The sequence below is a fragment of the Myotis myotis genome, unplaced genomic scaffold (assembly GCF_014108235.1).
Source record: "Myotis myotis isolate mMyoMyo1 unplaced genomic scaffold, mMyoMyo1.p scaffold_m19_p_19, whole genome shotgun sequence".
NCBI lineage: Eukaryota > Metazoa > Chordata > Mammalia > Chiroptera > Vespertilionidae > Myotis > Myotis myotis.
Window position 1 is genome coordinate 858,787 of NW_023416323.1, and position 15,050 is coordinate 873,836.

The 15,050-nt window shown below is 43.9% G+C and overlaps 1 protein-coding gene across 6 annotated transcripts in view; it reads right to left on the bottom strand.

Moving 5' to 3' along the window:
• LOC118674305 (zinc finger protein 235-like) overlaps positions 1-14,808 on the bottom strand; it is a 21,420-nt gene extending 6,612 nt beyond the window's left edge. Inside the window, exons 1-4 of one of the 6 annotated variants that reach the window (XM_036345900.1) lie at positions 14,752-14,808; positions 12,911-12,973; positions 2,842-2,968; positions 2,038-2,163 (exon numbers count right to left, since the gene is read on the bottom strand). In XM_036345900.1, the coding sequence (XP_036201793.1) occupies positions 2,038-2,163; positions 2,842-2,968; positions 12,911-12,925 (268 nt within the window). In that variant the 5' untranslated portion in view covers positions 12,926-12,973; positions 14,752-14,808. The other 5 variants (XM_036345902.1, XM_036345904.1, XR_004973615.1 and 2 more) reach the window with 5 other exon arrangements.
• Between the last annotated feature and the right edge of the window lie 242 nt (positions 14,809-15,050).

Genomic DNA, 15,050 nt, shown 5'->3' on the forward strand with positions numbered 1-15,050 from the left:
CTGCGAGATTCCTGAAAAACGGTCAGAGCAAACAAGAGAGCATCCAACTGAGAAAAAGCCACACTTAAAATGGCATTAAATTTGGTACCACCTCAGGCTGAGCATTGATGAGATTCATTTAGAACTACAGGTCTAATAGGGTAGGAGGTCGATATCAGCCAGCTGCAGAGCAACATAAAAACATCCCTGGGAGTTTTCAGAAAAGGAGAAACTGATTTTCTTGCCTATAAAAATGGTAAATTAAAAGTCTCCTCTTCAGCTATAGCTACTGATTCAGAGTAGTACCTACACAAATCAGCTAAATATATGCCTCAACTACAGTCCTTCACTGTATAACTTGCACACCTGGAATTGGTGTTCAAATTCACTTTCTCAATAAATAGCAAAATAAGTAGAAACTGAGTGAAGATATAGAAAACTTGAACAATACTATCAACCAACATCAGATAACACTCTTTTCAGGTGCACATGGAACCTATTCCAAAAGATACCATATTCTGGATCAAGAAACGAGTTGTAACAATTGCAAAAGGTCTCAAGTCATACAAATTATGCTCTAACCACAACTGAATTAAATCAGAATGAAGACACTACTAAATAAACCTCATCACAAAACAAAGAGACATTATAAAGGGCATTTTGAACTAAATGATAATGAATTTGTGACTTGCTACTAAAAGAGTACTTAAAGGGACATTTATACGCAACACAGGTCTCCAAGAAACTAGAAAAACAAGAGCACATTAAACCAAAGTAAACGGAAAACACACACACACACACACACACACACACACACACACACACACACACACACCCAGAGTCAGGCATCACTTAAAGGGATATATTTTGAGAGATGGGTATGTCATTATATAAACATCACAGAGTGCACTTACAGGAATCTAGCTAGGCTGTATGGTATAGCCTATTGCTCCTATGCCACTAACCTGCACAGCATGTTCTTATACTGAATAGTGTAGGTAATTATAGTACAACTAGAGGCCTAGTGCACGAAAATTCATGCACTCAGGGGGTCCCTCAGCCTGGCCTGCGCACTCTTGCAGTCCCGGACCCCTTGGGGGATGTCCGACTGACGGGTTAGGCCCGCTCCCCCAGGGGCCTAAACTGGCAGTCAGACATTCCCCTGGCAGTCCAGAAGCCTTCGGGGGATGTCCAACTAATGGCTTAGGTGAGTTAAGGATGTGGAGAGTAAAGAGAAGACAGTATTTTATTTTTAAAATATATTTTTATTGATTTGAGAGACAGGAAGGGAGAGGGAGAGAGAGAAACATCGGTGTGAGAGACATCAATAGGTTGCTTCCCAGTCTGGGGATCGAACCAACAACCGGGGTATGTGTCCTGACTGGGAATTGAACTGGGAGGACGACACTCAACCAGCTGAGTCACACCGGCCAGGGTGGAACACGGGAAGTGAGTGGTCACAGAAGGACTTGGATGAAATGGCTTCTGAGCAGAGACGTGAGTGAGTAAGAGAGTGGTTGGAGGTTTATGGGAAAGCAGCATTCCAGCCAGAGAAAAGGAAGTAAAAGACCCTGATGCAGAAGCATAATCGCCAAATGTCAGGAACAAGTCAAGCTGGCAGCATCAAAGGGAGGGAAATGAAAGGAGAAAAATGTACAGTGGTACAGCCAGGTGAATGGGCCGACATGACAGGGCCTTCCTGGCCCCTTCAATACGTTGGGTGCTGTTTGGAGGGAAACGGAAAGCCAGTGGAGGCTGTGAAGCAGAGGAGAGACAGAATGTGACTGATGTTTGTTTTTTATTTATTGATTTTAGAGAGAGACAGAGAGAGAGAGAGAGGGACATCAATTTGTTCTTCCACTCATGTAGACTTTCATGGGCTGATTCTTACATATGCTCTGACCTGGGATTGAACCCACGGCCTTGGTGTTTCCGGACGATGCTCTAACCAACTGAGCTACCTGGCCAGGGTCTGTGACTGGTGTTTTCAAAGGGTCTCTCAGGTCGCCTTGTGGAGAACAGATCACCCAGAAGAGAGACAGAATAATGGGCTCTTACCTTCAAGGACTCTGGCTGCACAATTCTCTGCTGAATGCCCACCTCTTTGACGTTGTATCTCCGTCATCCAAAGCTGCTCCTCTCTCTCCAACTGGGATATCACATCTGGTTTAGAGAAGAGATGCCCTGTGAAAAGACAAGATTTAAGTGGGACATTAAAGGTAAAAAGTACTAAAACAAATTGGGGTTCCAATCCTATGATGGAAGGCTCTACCCCTCCTCCAACAGAGTGTTTATCAAACATTTTGATGCAACTTACTAAATTAATTTCATGACTCAGCAGTGGGTCATGACCCACAGGTTTAATAAAAGATATATGAGCCCTGGCTGGTGGAGTGTCGTCCTGTACGGGTTCGATTCTTAGTCAGGGCATTACCAAGACTGTGCATACGGGGGTGGGAGGGTGCAACCAATGTTTCTCTCCTCTCTCCCTCTTGCTTCTTCTCTCTCTAAAATCAATAAAAACATGTCCTCTGGTAAGGATTTAAAAAAAGATATGTGGAATAAGGAGCCAGGTACAGATAAGCTCAACTGTTCATTTATAGTTAATTTACAAAAGACAAGTGTTTGCCTTGGAACAAAGACTAGAAACCTCTTGTCTCTACGTTCCTAATAGACTGGAGAACTGGTCTCTGCGGGGTCCTGAAGCCGTGAAGTAGTGGGCAGAGGCCAGGGATGCTAGCAAACATCCTACAATGCACAGACAGTCCCCACAACAATTACCTGGCCCACAGTGTCAACAGTGTCAACTGAGAAACCCTGCTCAATGGACGAAGCCACGTTACAGAGGGCACCCGTCCTCACCCACTGAGACCAGGTTCCGGAAGTTCTCCAGGGTCACGTCTCGGTACAGCTTCCTCTGGACAGAGTCCAGCAGCCCCAGCTCCTCCTCGCTGAAGACCACAGCCACGTCCTGGAACGTCACCGGCTCCTACAACACCGAACACATGTAACCTCTGTTTCACATCTGGGAGGAGGGCAGCACTGAGAAGGTGGAGGAGATATGTAGGACGTGTTCCAGACTCTACGGGACCCAGAACTCATTTTAGTAGAGTTTCTCCTCCTCCCTTTCCACAATCACACCATAAAGGGAGGGAGAGGAAGAAACTAAGAGAAACATAAAAAAATCTTGTGCACATTTAACACGGTGCCCTTTATGTCCTTAAATGAAGCCTCTAGAGCCCAGGCCGGGTAGCTCAGTTGGTTAGAGCATCACCCCAAAAAGCCAAGGTTGCAGGTTCAATCCCTGGTCAAGGCACATACAAGAATCAACCAGTGCCCTGACCGGTTTGGCTCAATGGATAGAGTGTCAGCCTGCGGACTCAAAGGTCCCAGGTTCGATTCCAGTCAAAGGCATGTACTTTGGTTGCAGACACATACCCAGTAGGGAGTGTGCAGGGGGCAGCTGATTGATGTTTCTCTCTCATCCATGTTTCTAACTCTCTATCCTTCTCCCTTCCTCTCTGTAAGAAATCAATAAAATATATTTAAAAAAAAGAAAGAATTAACCAGTGAGTAGATAAGTAAGTGGAACAAGTTGATGTTTCTTTCTCTCTTTCTCCGCCCCCCCAAATCAATAATAAATAAATAAATAAAGCCTCTAGAACAGTCACTGTTAAATCATGGCATACACGTTTTACAATTAGACTGGCAGTGCCAGATGTTGTACGGAACTGAGTTAATTTAGATCCAACAGTACGTAATAGAGCCTATCTCCTCCTCTCCCTGGGTATACCACCATTTCGTCAATGTCTGCCAGTCGCACAGGCTTCCAGGACCCCTCTGGAGCAGGTATGTAACGCATTCTCTGTCCGTGGGAACATGCTGGGTCTGCCAACAGCAGCAGTATTCCTGGCAAGGTTAAGGGCACAGGCTCTGGAGACGAACTGCCTCAGTTCACACTCCAAGGCTCTGTCCACTACTAGCCCTGTCACCTTGGACAAGTCACCTAACTTCTCAGTTTCCTCATGTGTATACCAGGACATCACAGGGCACTGGAAAGGATTCATGAGGACATGTACAGGATTTAGGACGGTACCCGACACATGTGAAGTACACAATAAATGTCAGCCATCACTATTATTACTATCAGTAGTCAGGGCTGCCAGGTGTTTCATAAAAGTGATGATCTATAATATATTTAACCACACCAAATAACCAAATAATGCAATAATGTAAAATTTTAAATGATTGATAATGCTGCACACAACATATTTTTACATAGATCTCAGCCAGCTGGTCTGGTCTTCCCTTAGGTCAGTGGTTCTCAACCTTCTGGCCCTTTAAATACAGTTCCTCATGTTGTGACCCAACCATAAAATTATTTTCGTTGTTACTTCAGAACTGTAATGTTGTTACTGTTATGAATCGTCATGTAAATATCTGATATGCAGGATGGTCTTAGGCGACCCCTGTGAAAGGGTCTTTCGACCGCCAAAGGGGTCGCGACCCACAGGTTGAGAACCGCTGCCTTAGGATCAGTTCCAAGAAGTGGCCATTGTATTGCCAAAAAATATGCACCTTTGTTTTGCTAGTATAATGCAATTATCCCAATTAACTTTTCCTTTGAGAGATTAAAAGAGCTCTGATTCTCCATACTCCAGCCAAAACTCAACATTATCTTATTTTTTTAGTCAACGGTAAAAACAGTTCTTTTTAAAAATTCCCATTTATTTAACTTTTTAAAAGATTATTTTTGGCCCTAGCTGGTTTGGCTCAGTGGATAGCCTGCAGACTGAAGGGTGCTGGGTTCAATTCCAGTCAAGGGCACATGCCTGGGTTGTGGGCTCCATACCCAGTGGGGGGTGTGCAGGAGGTAGCCAATTGATGATTCTCTCTCATCATTGATGTTTCTATCCTTCCCTTCCTCTCTGAAATCAATTTTTTTAAAAATATATTTCATTGATTTTTTACAGAGAGGGAGGGAGAGGGATAGAGAGCCAGAAACACCGATGAGAGAGAAACATCGATCAGCTACCTCCTGCATGCCCCCCACTGGGGATGTGCCCGCAACCAAGGTACATGCCCTTGACCGGAATCGAACCCGGGACCCTTGAGTCCGCAGGCCGATGCTCTATCCACTGAGCCAAACCGGTTCTTGAAAACAATTTTTTAAAAAAACCATCTTTGGGCATGTTTTTTACATATTGCCTGTTCACTTCATTTGCTCATATCCTCATGCATCAGGAAGATTCCTATTGCGAACATTAAGCCTTTTTCTTGCGTTCATAAATCCTCAGCTTCACCCCCACCACTATTTCCTATTTGTCTCATAACTTTGTGTATGTCATTTTACTTTTTCTTCATATCTTCAAAAACTGATTTCAGAGAGAGGAAGGGAGAGGGAGAGAGAGAGAGAAACACTGATGAGAGAGAAAATCGATTGGCTGCCTCCTGCACGGCCCCTATTGGGGATGGATCCCACAACCCAGGCATGTGCCCTGACAGGGAATTGAACTGTGACCTCCTGATTCATGGGGTGACCTCCTCATTCATGGGTCAATGCTCAACCACTGAGCCACACTGGCCGGGCTTTTATTCTTTTTTAACCCTCACCCGAGAACATGCTTACAGAAGGAATGGAGAGAGAGGGAGGAGTGGGGATGGAGAGAGAGAGAGAGAGAAGCATCAATGTGAGAAACATCTACTGGTTGCCTTCCATATATATGCCCCAAGCAGGGCTCGAACCTGTGAACTGAGTAAGTGCCCTGACCTGGAATCAAACCGGTGCACAGGACGATGCTCAACCAACTGAGATACTCCAGCCGGCCTATGGCATTTTTCTTTATGGAAATTAAAATTATGTATCTAAAGACTTTGCTCATCTCTGTATTTCATTTGACTGGAGTTCTGAGCATCTGTGTACTGAAGAACCCGTTGACACATGTGGGGAAGAGACAGGTGCTAAGAAAGCTGCCCCAAGGGAGGGGCAATGCTATTTTTGGAGTCCGTCATCCACCAGGCATGCCAGGTATCCAGGCAGCGTGGCCTCGGGCCCTCGATAAAGCAGTCTCGTTTCGCCTGCGTCTCTCCATTTACCTTAGCTGGATTCCTGAAACTCCTGGCTCAGGTAACTGAACCTTTAGTGTGTAAAAATAACTTAAACAGATCCACTTCAGAATGGAATCGGAGCAGCCATCAGAGGAACTGCTTTGTAAGTTTTGCTTCTCAAGCCTTTGGGATGTTACAGGAGGCAACATAACCTTTGCGCTGGGCCAGACGCAGCACTGTATCTCAACATCTGTTGGCAAAGCTAGCAGGAAAGCAGACATTCTTTTTTATTTTTTATTGATTTGAGAGAGAGAAGCGTCGATTTGTTCCACTTATTTATACATTCATTAGTTGCTTCTTATACGTGCCCTGACTGGGGATTGAACTGGAAACCTCGGTGTATCGGGACTACACTCTAACACCTGAACTAACTGGCCAGCCCAGACACTCTACAATTAGTATCACTGCGTTCTCCTGTCTGCACCTGCAGACATCTCTCCTTAGCTTATTAACACCCATAGAAACTCCCTCCTTCTATTCGTGTAATTATTCCCCTTCCTTTCTCATAAATATCCCTTCCCTTGGTCTCCTAATGGGAACAATATCTGGGATTCTGCCTGAATCTCTGCTTCCCCAATACCTATTTCTTTTGGATCTCAAACGAAAGTTTGCTGCCTCTCACTTTGGCCTTTTATTTTTAGGTTAACAGGTGTCAGCCGGGGTCTGCGTGGACTTCAGTAGGTATGTGAATGTTCACAAATCTGTTTATGTTAAAATACGAATAAACCCTGGCCAGGTAGGTCAGTTGGCTAGAGTGCTCCCCCCTACCCCCCAATACACTAAGGTTGCAGGTTCAATCCCCAATCAGGGCAGATACGAGAATCAACCAATAAATGCATAAATAAGTGGAACAACAAATCAATGATTTCTCTCTCTCCTCCTCTCTCTAAAATCAATCAATAAAAATAAAATGCAAACAAGACCATCTATATATATCCTCACACAGCTATTCCACAGAATAAAGGCCTGGCAAGTCCCTGGTGCTGCTAGACCAAGGATGTACTTCTTTAAAATATACTAACAAGTCAATGAAAAAAACCCAGAAACTTAACTATAATGCATACATGGTTTAACTTAGAATTAAAGAAAGAATGTAGCTCTTCTTGTTTGAAAACTAAAATTCTTTTCTCTGAGTTCAGTATCATCTGGACTTGGTTGCACCAAGATATACTTTAGATATTTTTTCCCACAAAATGTGAGGCACCATGTATCAGAAAACAGTCCCTACAACTTTAAGGAGGGGAAAAAAAATGGAATTCTCAGAAATTCTGTTTGGGGAAAAAAGGTTTTATGTTGGAAAACTGTCATTGCAAACAACTTTAAAATGGTAAAATTCATAAAACACAAAAGTAGAGGAAAATATTAGGTGCAGACAAAAAGAGGCAACATACTAAACCTGACAAGCTCAGGGGAGGCCTGCATGGCAGCCTTAAAAACTCAGAGACCGAAAGCAACCACAAAGGATGGTCTCCCTAAAATTAAAACTTTTTAACTAAAAGCAGTTTATGGCAGGTAGTCATGTCCTAGGCTAGAATCTTCCCTGACAAAAGTCAATCTTTACCTTAATTGAGCCTGTCTACTGTCTTTTTGCATCTGCAATAACACACCTTTGCAATGTCAAAGCACAGGCACTGCACCAGATCGGACACCACAAATCCCCTCACTGCTATTAACTGCTGACCGTTAACTATCCTGCACCCACCTACGTAAAAGAAGTATGTGTCTATCATTTTACTTCCAATCCCAGAGGTTCCCCCCACTGCCCCCCCTCCCACTTTACTTTCTCCCACCTCCCTAAACTGTCACCAGTGGCTTCATGTAACCCACTTACATCTTCTCTTTTTCTTGTAATGTATAAAATAAGGTGCAAAACTGCCATTTTCTAGAGCAGCGGTTCTCAACCTGTGGGTCGCGACCCCTTTGGCGGTCGAACGACCCTTTCACAGGGGTCGCCTAAGACCATCCTGCATATCAGATATTTATGTTACGATTCATAACAGTAGCAACATTACAGTTATGAAGTAGCAACGAAAATAATTTTATGGTTGGGTCACATGAGGAACTGTATTTAAAGGGCCAGAAGGTTGAGAACCACTGCTCTAGAGCATTTTCTCAATCTGTTGAGATTTTATTTCCCAGCAATTGTTGACAGGTTCGGCTCAAACACAAAAATTCTTCACAGGCTTGAATGTTTCTTACATTGACTTAGGTATACGGTGGAAAATGATGTGGCCATTTAAGTCACAGGTGATATAAAATTAAACTTTGAAAAAATCCAAAATGGTAAGCTGAGATTACAAATATATATATGTGTAAATACAAATGAAAAAGATATGTGGAAAAATAAACAACAAATTAGTAAACGTGTTTATAGAGTGGGAGTTGTTTTTTTTATTTGAAATAAATACCTGCCGAAACCGGTTTGGCTCAGTGGATAGAGCGTCGGCCTGCGGACTGAAAGGTCCCAGGTTCGATTCCGGTCAAGGGCATGTACCTGGGTTGCGGGCATATCCCCAGTAGGAGATGTGCAGGAGGCAGCTGATTGATGTTTCTCGCTCATCAATGTTTCTAACTCTCTATCTCTCTCCCTTCCTCTCTGTAATAAATCAATAAAATATATTTTTAAAAAAATAAAATAAAATAAAATAAAATAAATACCTATTGGGAGATTCCAAAATGGCGGCTGAGTAAGTGGATGCTACTCTGACACACTCCCAGGAAGAAACTGGAATTACAACTAAAACACAGAAAAACTATCCTGAATAATCAACTGAAGATTAGCTGGAGCGATCCCTATAACCATGGACAGAAAGTGGAGACCACATGGAGACTGGCAGGAAGTGCAGAGGAGCGAAAGGCTGGCCGGGCTCCCACAGACAGCAGCTGAACGTCCAGAGAGATATCTTGGCTCTGGAGGTTCCCATTGAGAATTCTGGAGTCTAAACTGCAAGCTGGGCTCCCCAGTCCAGAGGGCCAGAACCAAAAAAGGTGCTCACAGAACATCTGGCTGTGAAAAGCTTTAGGGATGATGTCTGACAAGGAGAGATGGCTGGAAATACAGGCACCTCTTAAAGGACCAATGCACAAAATTTTGTGTACACTCACCTTGGGCTCCAGCAGAGGGTGGACAGAGTGGACTGTAGCTGTATGAGCAAAAGCCAGGGTTGGGAGTTCTGTGGTTAGACCTTGGAAAGCAGACACCCCAGGTTCCTATTCTGAGTCATTCCCTCACACTGCAGAAGACATCTTTCTCTGAGGGACCTTTGCTATCCAGGCAGTTTTTGCCTGGGAAGAGGGGGGGGGGGGCGGGGGGGGAAGGCAGTTGCCCCACCCTATTGGAAAACCCTTGCCCCACCCCGGGGAGTTTCTGAGGCCCATTAAGAGACTGAGAATAGCCCTAACCAGTTTGGCTCAGTGGATAAAGCGTCGGCCTGCATACTGAAGGGTCCCAGGTTCGATTCCGGTCAAGGACATGTACGCTGGTTGCAGGCACATCCCCAGTAGGAGGTGTGCAGGAGGCAGCTGATCGATGTTTCTCTCTCATCGATGTTTCTAACTCTCTATCCCTCTCCCTTCCTCTCTGTAAAAAATCAATAAAATATATTAAAAAAAAAAAGAGAGAGAGACTGAGAATAACAATAAGCCTGCAGGCAGAAGCGATTGCCCCACCATGTTGGAAAACTTCTTGCCCCACACGGTGGTCGACAGCCTGAGGCTAATTGAGACCAAATACAATCAGACTGCAGGCAGAGGCAGTTTTCTAGAGACTTTGAGTCTTTGCCTGGTCTAATTCAGGGCCTGGGGCTAGAAAAAGCAGAACTTGGTCCTTTCCAAAGGCACTCAGCCCCAACAGAGGGAGCCACAAGCTGTGGATTGCTGAATGCTCCAAACAGGGTATGCTGGGCCAATCAGAAAGAGCATCTGACACTGTCCTATACTACAGATTGGGAGACACAGCAGATCTATCTAATAGAGTCACAAACCCAAACAGGCAGTCAAAATGGGGAGACAAGAAAACAAGCCTCAAATTACAACGGAATTCTCCAGTAGAAGAGCTAAATGAAATAAAGATAAGAAATTTATCAAAATGGACAAAGGACCTAAACAGACACTTCTCCAAAGCGGACATACAGATGACCAAGAGACATATGAAAAAATGCTCAAAGTCACTGATCATCAAAGAGATGCAAATTTAAATGACAATGAGGTATCACCTCATACCTATCAGACTGACTACCTAAAACAAATCAACAAATGACAAGTGTTGGTGAGGATGTGGAGAAAAGGGGACCCTAGTACACTGCTGGTGGGAATGCAGACTGGTGCAGCCATTATGGAAAACAGTATAGAGTTTCCTCAAAAAATTCAGTATGGAACTGCCATTTGACCCAGTGATTCCACTTCTGAGAAACCCAAAACACTAATCAGAAAGAATGTATGCAACCCTATGTTCATAGCAACACAACTTACAACAGCTAAGAACTGGAAACAGCCCAAGTGCCCATCAGTAGATGAGTGGGTAAAAAGGCTGTGATACAATTATACCATGGAATATTATGCAGCAATAAAAAAGAAGGTTCTCTTACCTTTTGAGACAGCATGGACGGACCTGGAGAGTATTATGCTAAGTGAAATAAGCCAGTCAGAGAAAGAGAACTATCACATGATCTCACTTATATGTGGAATCTAATGAATAGAATAAACTGATGAACAAAATAGTTCCAGAGACATAGAAGCATAGAACAGACTGTGGAATCTCAGAGGGAAGGCAGGGGAGGGTGGGTGGGTGGGTGGGAAGTGATCAACTAAAGAACTTATATGCATATATGCATAACCCATGGACACAGACAATAGGTTGGTGAAAGCCTGGGGCAGAGGACAGGTGTGGGCTAGAAGGGGTCAATGGGGGACACAGGGGGCCATGTCTAATACTTTCAACATTAAAAAGAAATTTATCACAGAGTTCAGAATAATGATGGCAAAGATGCTCAACAGCATGAGAAAAGATAGTAACTATGAAGAATGTCATAGCACTAACAGGAACACAGTGGAAGGAAAACACAGCAGATTAGGAGAAGCCAAGGATTGGATCAGTGAATTAGAAGACAGGATAGAAAAAAAAATCACTCAATCAGAGAACCAAAATGAAAAAAACAATTAAAAAACAGGACAGCTTAATGGAGCTGTGGAACACCATGAAACATAACAATATTCACATAATAGGAGTGCCACAAGGAGAGGGAAGTGAGCAAGGGATAGAGAATGAGTTTGAAGAAATAACAGCAGAAAACTTTCCTCACCTGGTGAAGGAAAATGTCACACAAGTTCAGGAGGCACAGAGAGTCCCAAGCAAGAAAAACCCAAACAGGCCCATCCCCTGTCAATCATAATTAAAATGCCAAAATTTAAAGACAAAGAGAGAATCTTAAAGGCAGCAAGAGAAAAGCAATTTGTTATCTATAAAGGAGCTCCCATAAAACTGTCAGATGATTTCTCATCAGAAACTCTACAGGCCAGAAGGGAATGGCATGAAGTATTCAAGGTAATGAAAAGCAAAGATCTGAAACCAAGATTACTATATCCGGCAAGGCTATCATTCAAAATAGATGGTGAAATAAAGAGCTTTCCAGGCAAAAAAGGCTAAAGGAGGTTGTCACTACCAAACCAGCACTGCAAGAAATGCTAAAGGGACTGCTGTAATGAGAAGAACAGAAAGAGAATCATTGGCATAGAGAATTAAAATGGCAATAGCCCTAGCCAGTTTTGCTCAGTGATTAGAGCGTCCGACTGTAGACTGAAGGGTCCCAGGTTCGATTCTAGTCAAGGGCACATGCTGGAGTTGTGGGCTCGATCCCCAGTAGGGGGGCATGCAGAAGGCAGCCAATAAATGATGCTCTTTCATCATTGATGTTTCTATCTCTCTCCCCCTTCCTCTGCAATCAATAAAAATATATTTAAAAATAAATAAATAAAATGGCAATAAATAATTACCTATCAATAATAACCTTAAATGTAAATGGATTAAATGCTCCAATCAAAAGACACAGGGTAGCTAAAAGGATATGAAAACCTGACCCAAATATTGGCTGTCTACAAGAGACCCACCTCAGAACAAAAGACAAACAGGATGAGAATGAAGGGATGGAAAAAAATGTTTCCATGCAAATAGAAATGAAAAAAAAGCTGGGGTGGTAATACTCATATCTGACAAAACAGACTTCAAAATGAAGGCCATCACAAGAGACAATAAAGGTCACTACATAATACTAAAAGGGATCGATCCAACAAGAGGATATAACTCTGGTAAACATACTATATGCACCCAATCAAGGAGCACCTAAATATATAAAAAAAACTTCTGGATCTAATGAACAAAATAAACTGTTGAACAAAACAGATTCAGAGACATAGAAGCCTGGAACAGACTGTCGAATCTCAGAGGGAAGGAAGGGGTGGGTGAGTGAGGGGAAGAGATCAACCAAAGAACTTGTCTGCATATATGCATAACCCATGAACATAGACAATAGAGTGGTGGAGGTCTGGGGCGGGGGTTGGGGTAGGCTATAAAGGGTCAATGGGAGAAAAAAGGGGACATAGGTAATACTGTCAACAATAAAGATTTAATTTTAAAAATGTAAAAAAAAATACCTATTAATTTTCACGATATTATTTGGAAATAAGCAAAAAGCAAGAGCCTGTCATACAACAATTTGTCAAGTGCCTTTGGTTCCCTTTACCCTTCCCAGGCAGAAAGTGTGTCCGACCCGGGAAATGTGTGAAATGAGATGTCATTGTAAGAAACAGAAAGGCAGACCCAACTCACCTGCAACTTGATCATTTTTCTCCTCTTCCTTGTGAGGAAAGGCAGAGTTCTGGGACGGCAACGCTGGGGAAGGGAAAGACATGGTGAGAGAGAGGCTACGGATGCTGCCAGTCCACAGGGCCTTCACAGGAGCACAAAGTGGTGCCCTTCTCCGGGCAGAGGCAGTGACCAGGAAGCTAAGTGAGAAAAGGGGCTGACTCCAGCTTCCCCTGGACCCCAGCCAGCTGCCACTGTTCACCAACATTACTTAAAACAGTCCTACCCCAAGTGCGTCTTGACATTCCAGAGTATTCCTGAACCTGGGTATTGGAGGAAATGAAAGGCAGGCAGGCAGGCAGGCAGTATAACTTAATGGGGCCAAAATGCCTGGGTTCAAATTCTGGCATGTCTATGTATTACTTCCTACTCATCAGCAGTGTAAATCTTGAGCAAGTCACTTGTCTCTCTGCGCCTCATTCCAGTCACCTATAAGTGGGGATAATAATAACGCCGGTATTCCCTGTTTCTTGCAGCTAAAGACAAGCAGTCGTTTCGGATTCAAAAAACTCTCCTTAAGAATGTGATAAAAAAATTAAAAAATAAAAGACACAAAGTGACTTTCCAAAAAAATCATTCTTTTAAGAAACCCAGAATTCAGAGATGATTGTTCTGCCCCATGAGTTATCATTACCCTCGGAAAAATCTAATTCTGACTGGTTGTCTCACAGATAATTCCTTGTTAGTAATGACAGTTAAGTTTTCCACGGATTTTCTTCTCCTAACGTGTATAATTTCTTGCAAATGTTATGAAGCTGGAAGAGTCTAGACCAGCGGTTCTCAACCTGTGACCCTTTCACAGGGGTCGCCTAAGACCATCGGAAAACACATACATAATTACATATTGCTTTTGTGATTAATCACTATGCTTTCATTATGTTCAATTTGTAACAATGAAATTGGGGTCCACCACAACATGAGGAACTGTATTAAAGGGTCGCGGCATTAGGAAGGTTGAGAACCACTGGTCTGGACAAAGTTTCTTCTCCCATATGCAAGAAGGTAAATAATGGCTAATAAAAACCTCAGCCTGATAAACCCTGTTGCATTTAAATCAACAACACGGGCTGATTACACAACATTGCACACTGATTGAGGCCCCACCACCCGTGTAGTGAGGCACGCTGTTTCCGTGCTATTCAGATACATGCTGTTAATACTATTTTTCTCTCCAATTGCACGGCTGTTTCCACGGAGGACTTGCTCCAGGGTCCGCGGAAGCCCAGAGGCTAGAGAGGGTCCAGGTGCAGAAACAACAGCCCACATCCAGGCATCATCAGTGAGCTCCGACCCCATCCCGGGCTCACAGAAGCTTCCGCATAACAGGGCGCCTTTCTGAGGTTTACAACAGAATTTATGGTTAGCAGCCAACATTTTACTATGCACGAGGCACTATTTTTAAGCTCCTTATATACAACCTCATTTAAATCTCATAAAAACACCACTGGGAAGAAGTAACCCTTTTTTTTTTTTTTTTTTTTTGCCGTGAGGAAACTGAGGTAAGAAGAGATCAAGGAACTCGCCCAATATTTTACCGAGAGCAGGAGGCAGAGCTGGCTGTCGGGTCCTCCAGGGAGGACCTGGGGGAGCAGAGAGAGCAGGGGACCCTCAAACTCCAATACCTCGCAAGCCCGCCCCCGACTCGGGAGGCTCAGCTGAGCGGATGCTCGCCGCCGCCGCCTCCACGTCCGCCCTCTGCCGCTGGCCGGGGCTCCCTTACTCAGGAGGGAAGACCCAGTCACTGCTCGCCCCGCGCCAAGGCAAAGAAGGTTCGGAGAGAGCGCCAGGACGCGGAGTTAACTCACCTAACTGCCAGAAGCTCTGCCCCAACCTCGCCTTCCGAGAGCGGAAGTGCCTCGGTCTACTCACGGTTCCTGGACTACATTTCCCAGAATCCCCAAGAGGAAGCGCCTAGTTTCCACGCACTCCGGTACTACGTTTCCCAGAATGCAGCTCGCAGGGCCGCTCTTCCCACCCGTTGGCTTGCTTTGACTAGAGAAGATTCCGATGGAGTCACCTATCTGGCGCTTAACTGTCAGATTCCTTTTTGCTTTATTCATTTCTTAAAACTAAGGAGAAAATAATTGCGGGTTTTAAAAAATGC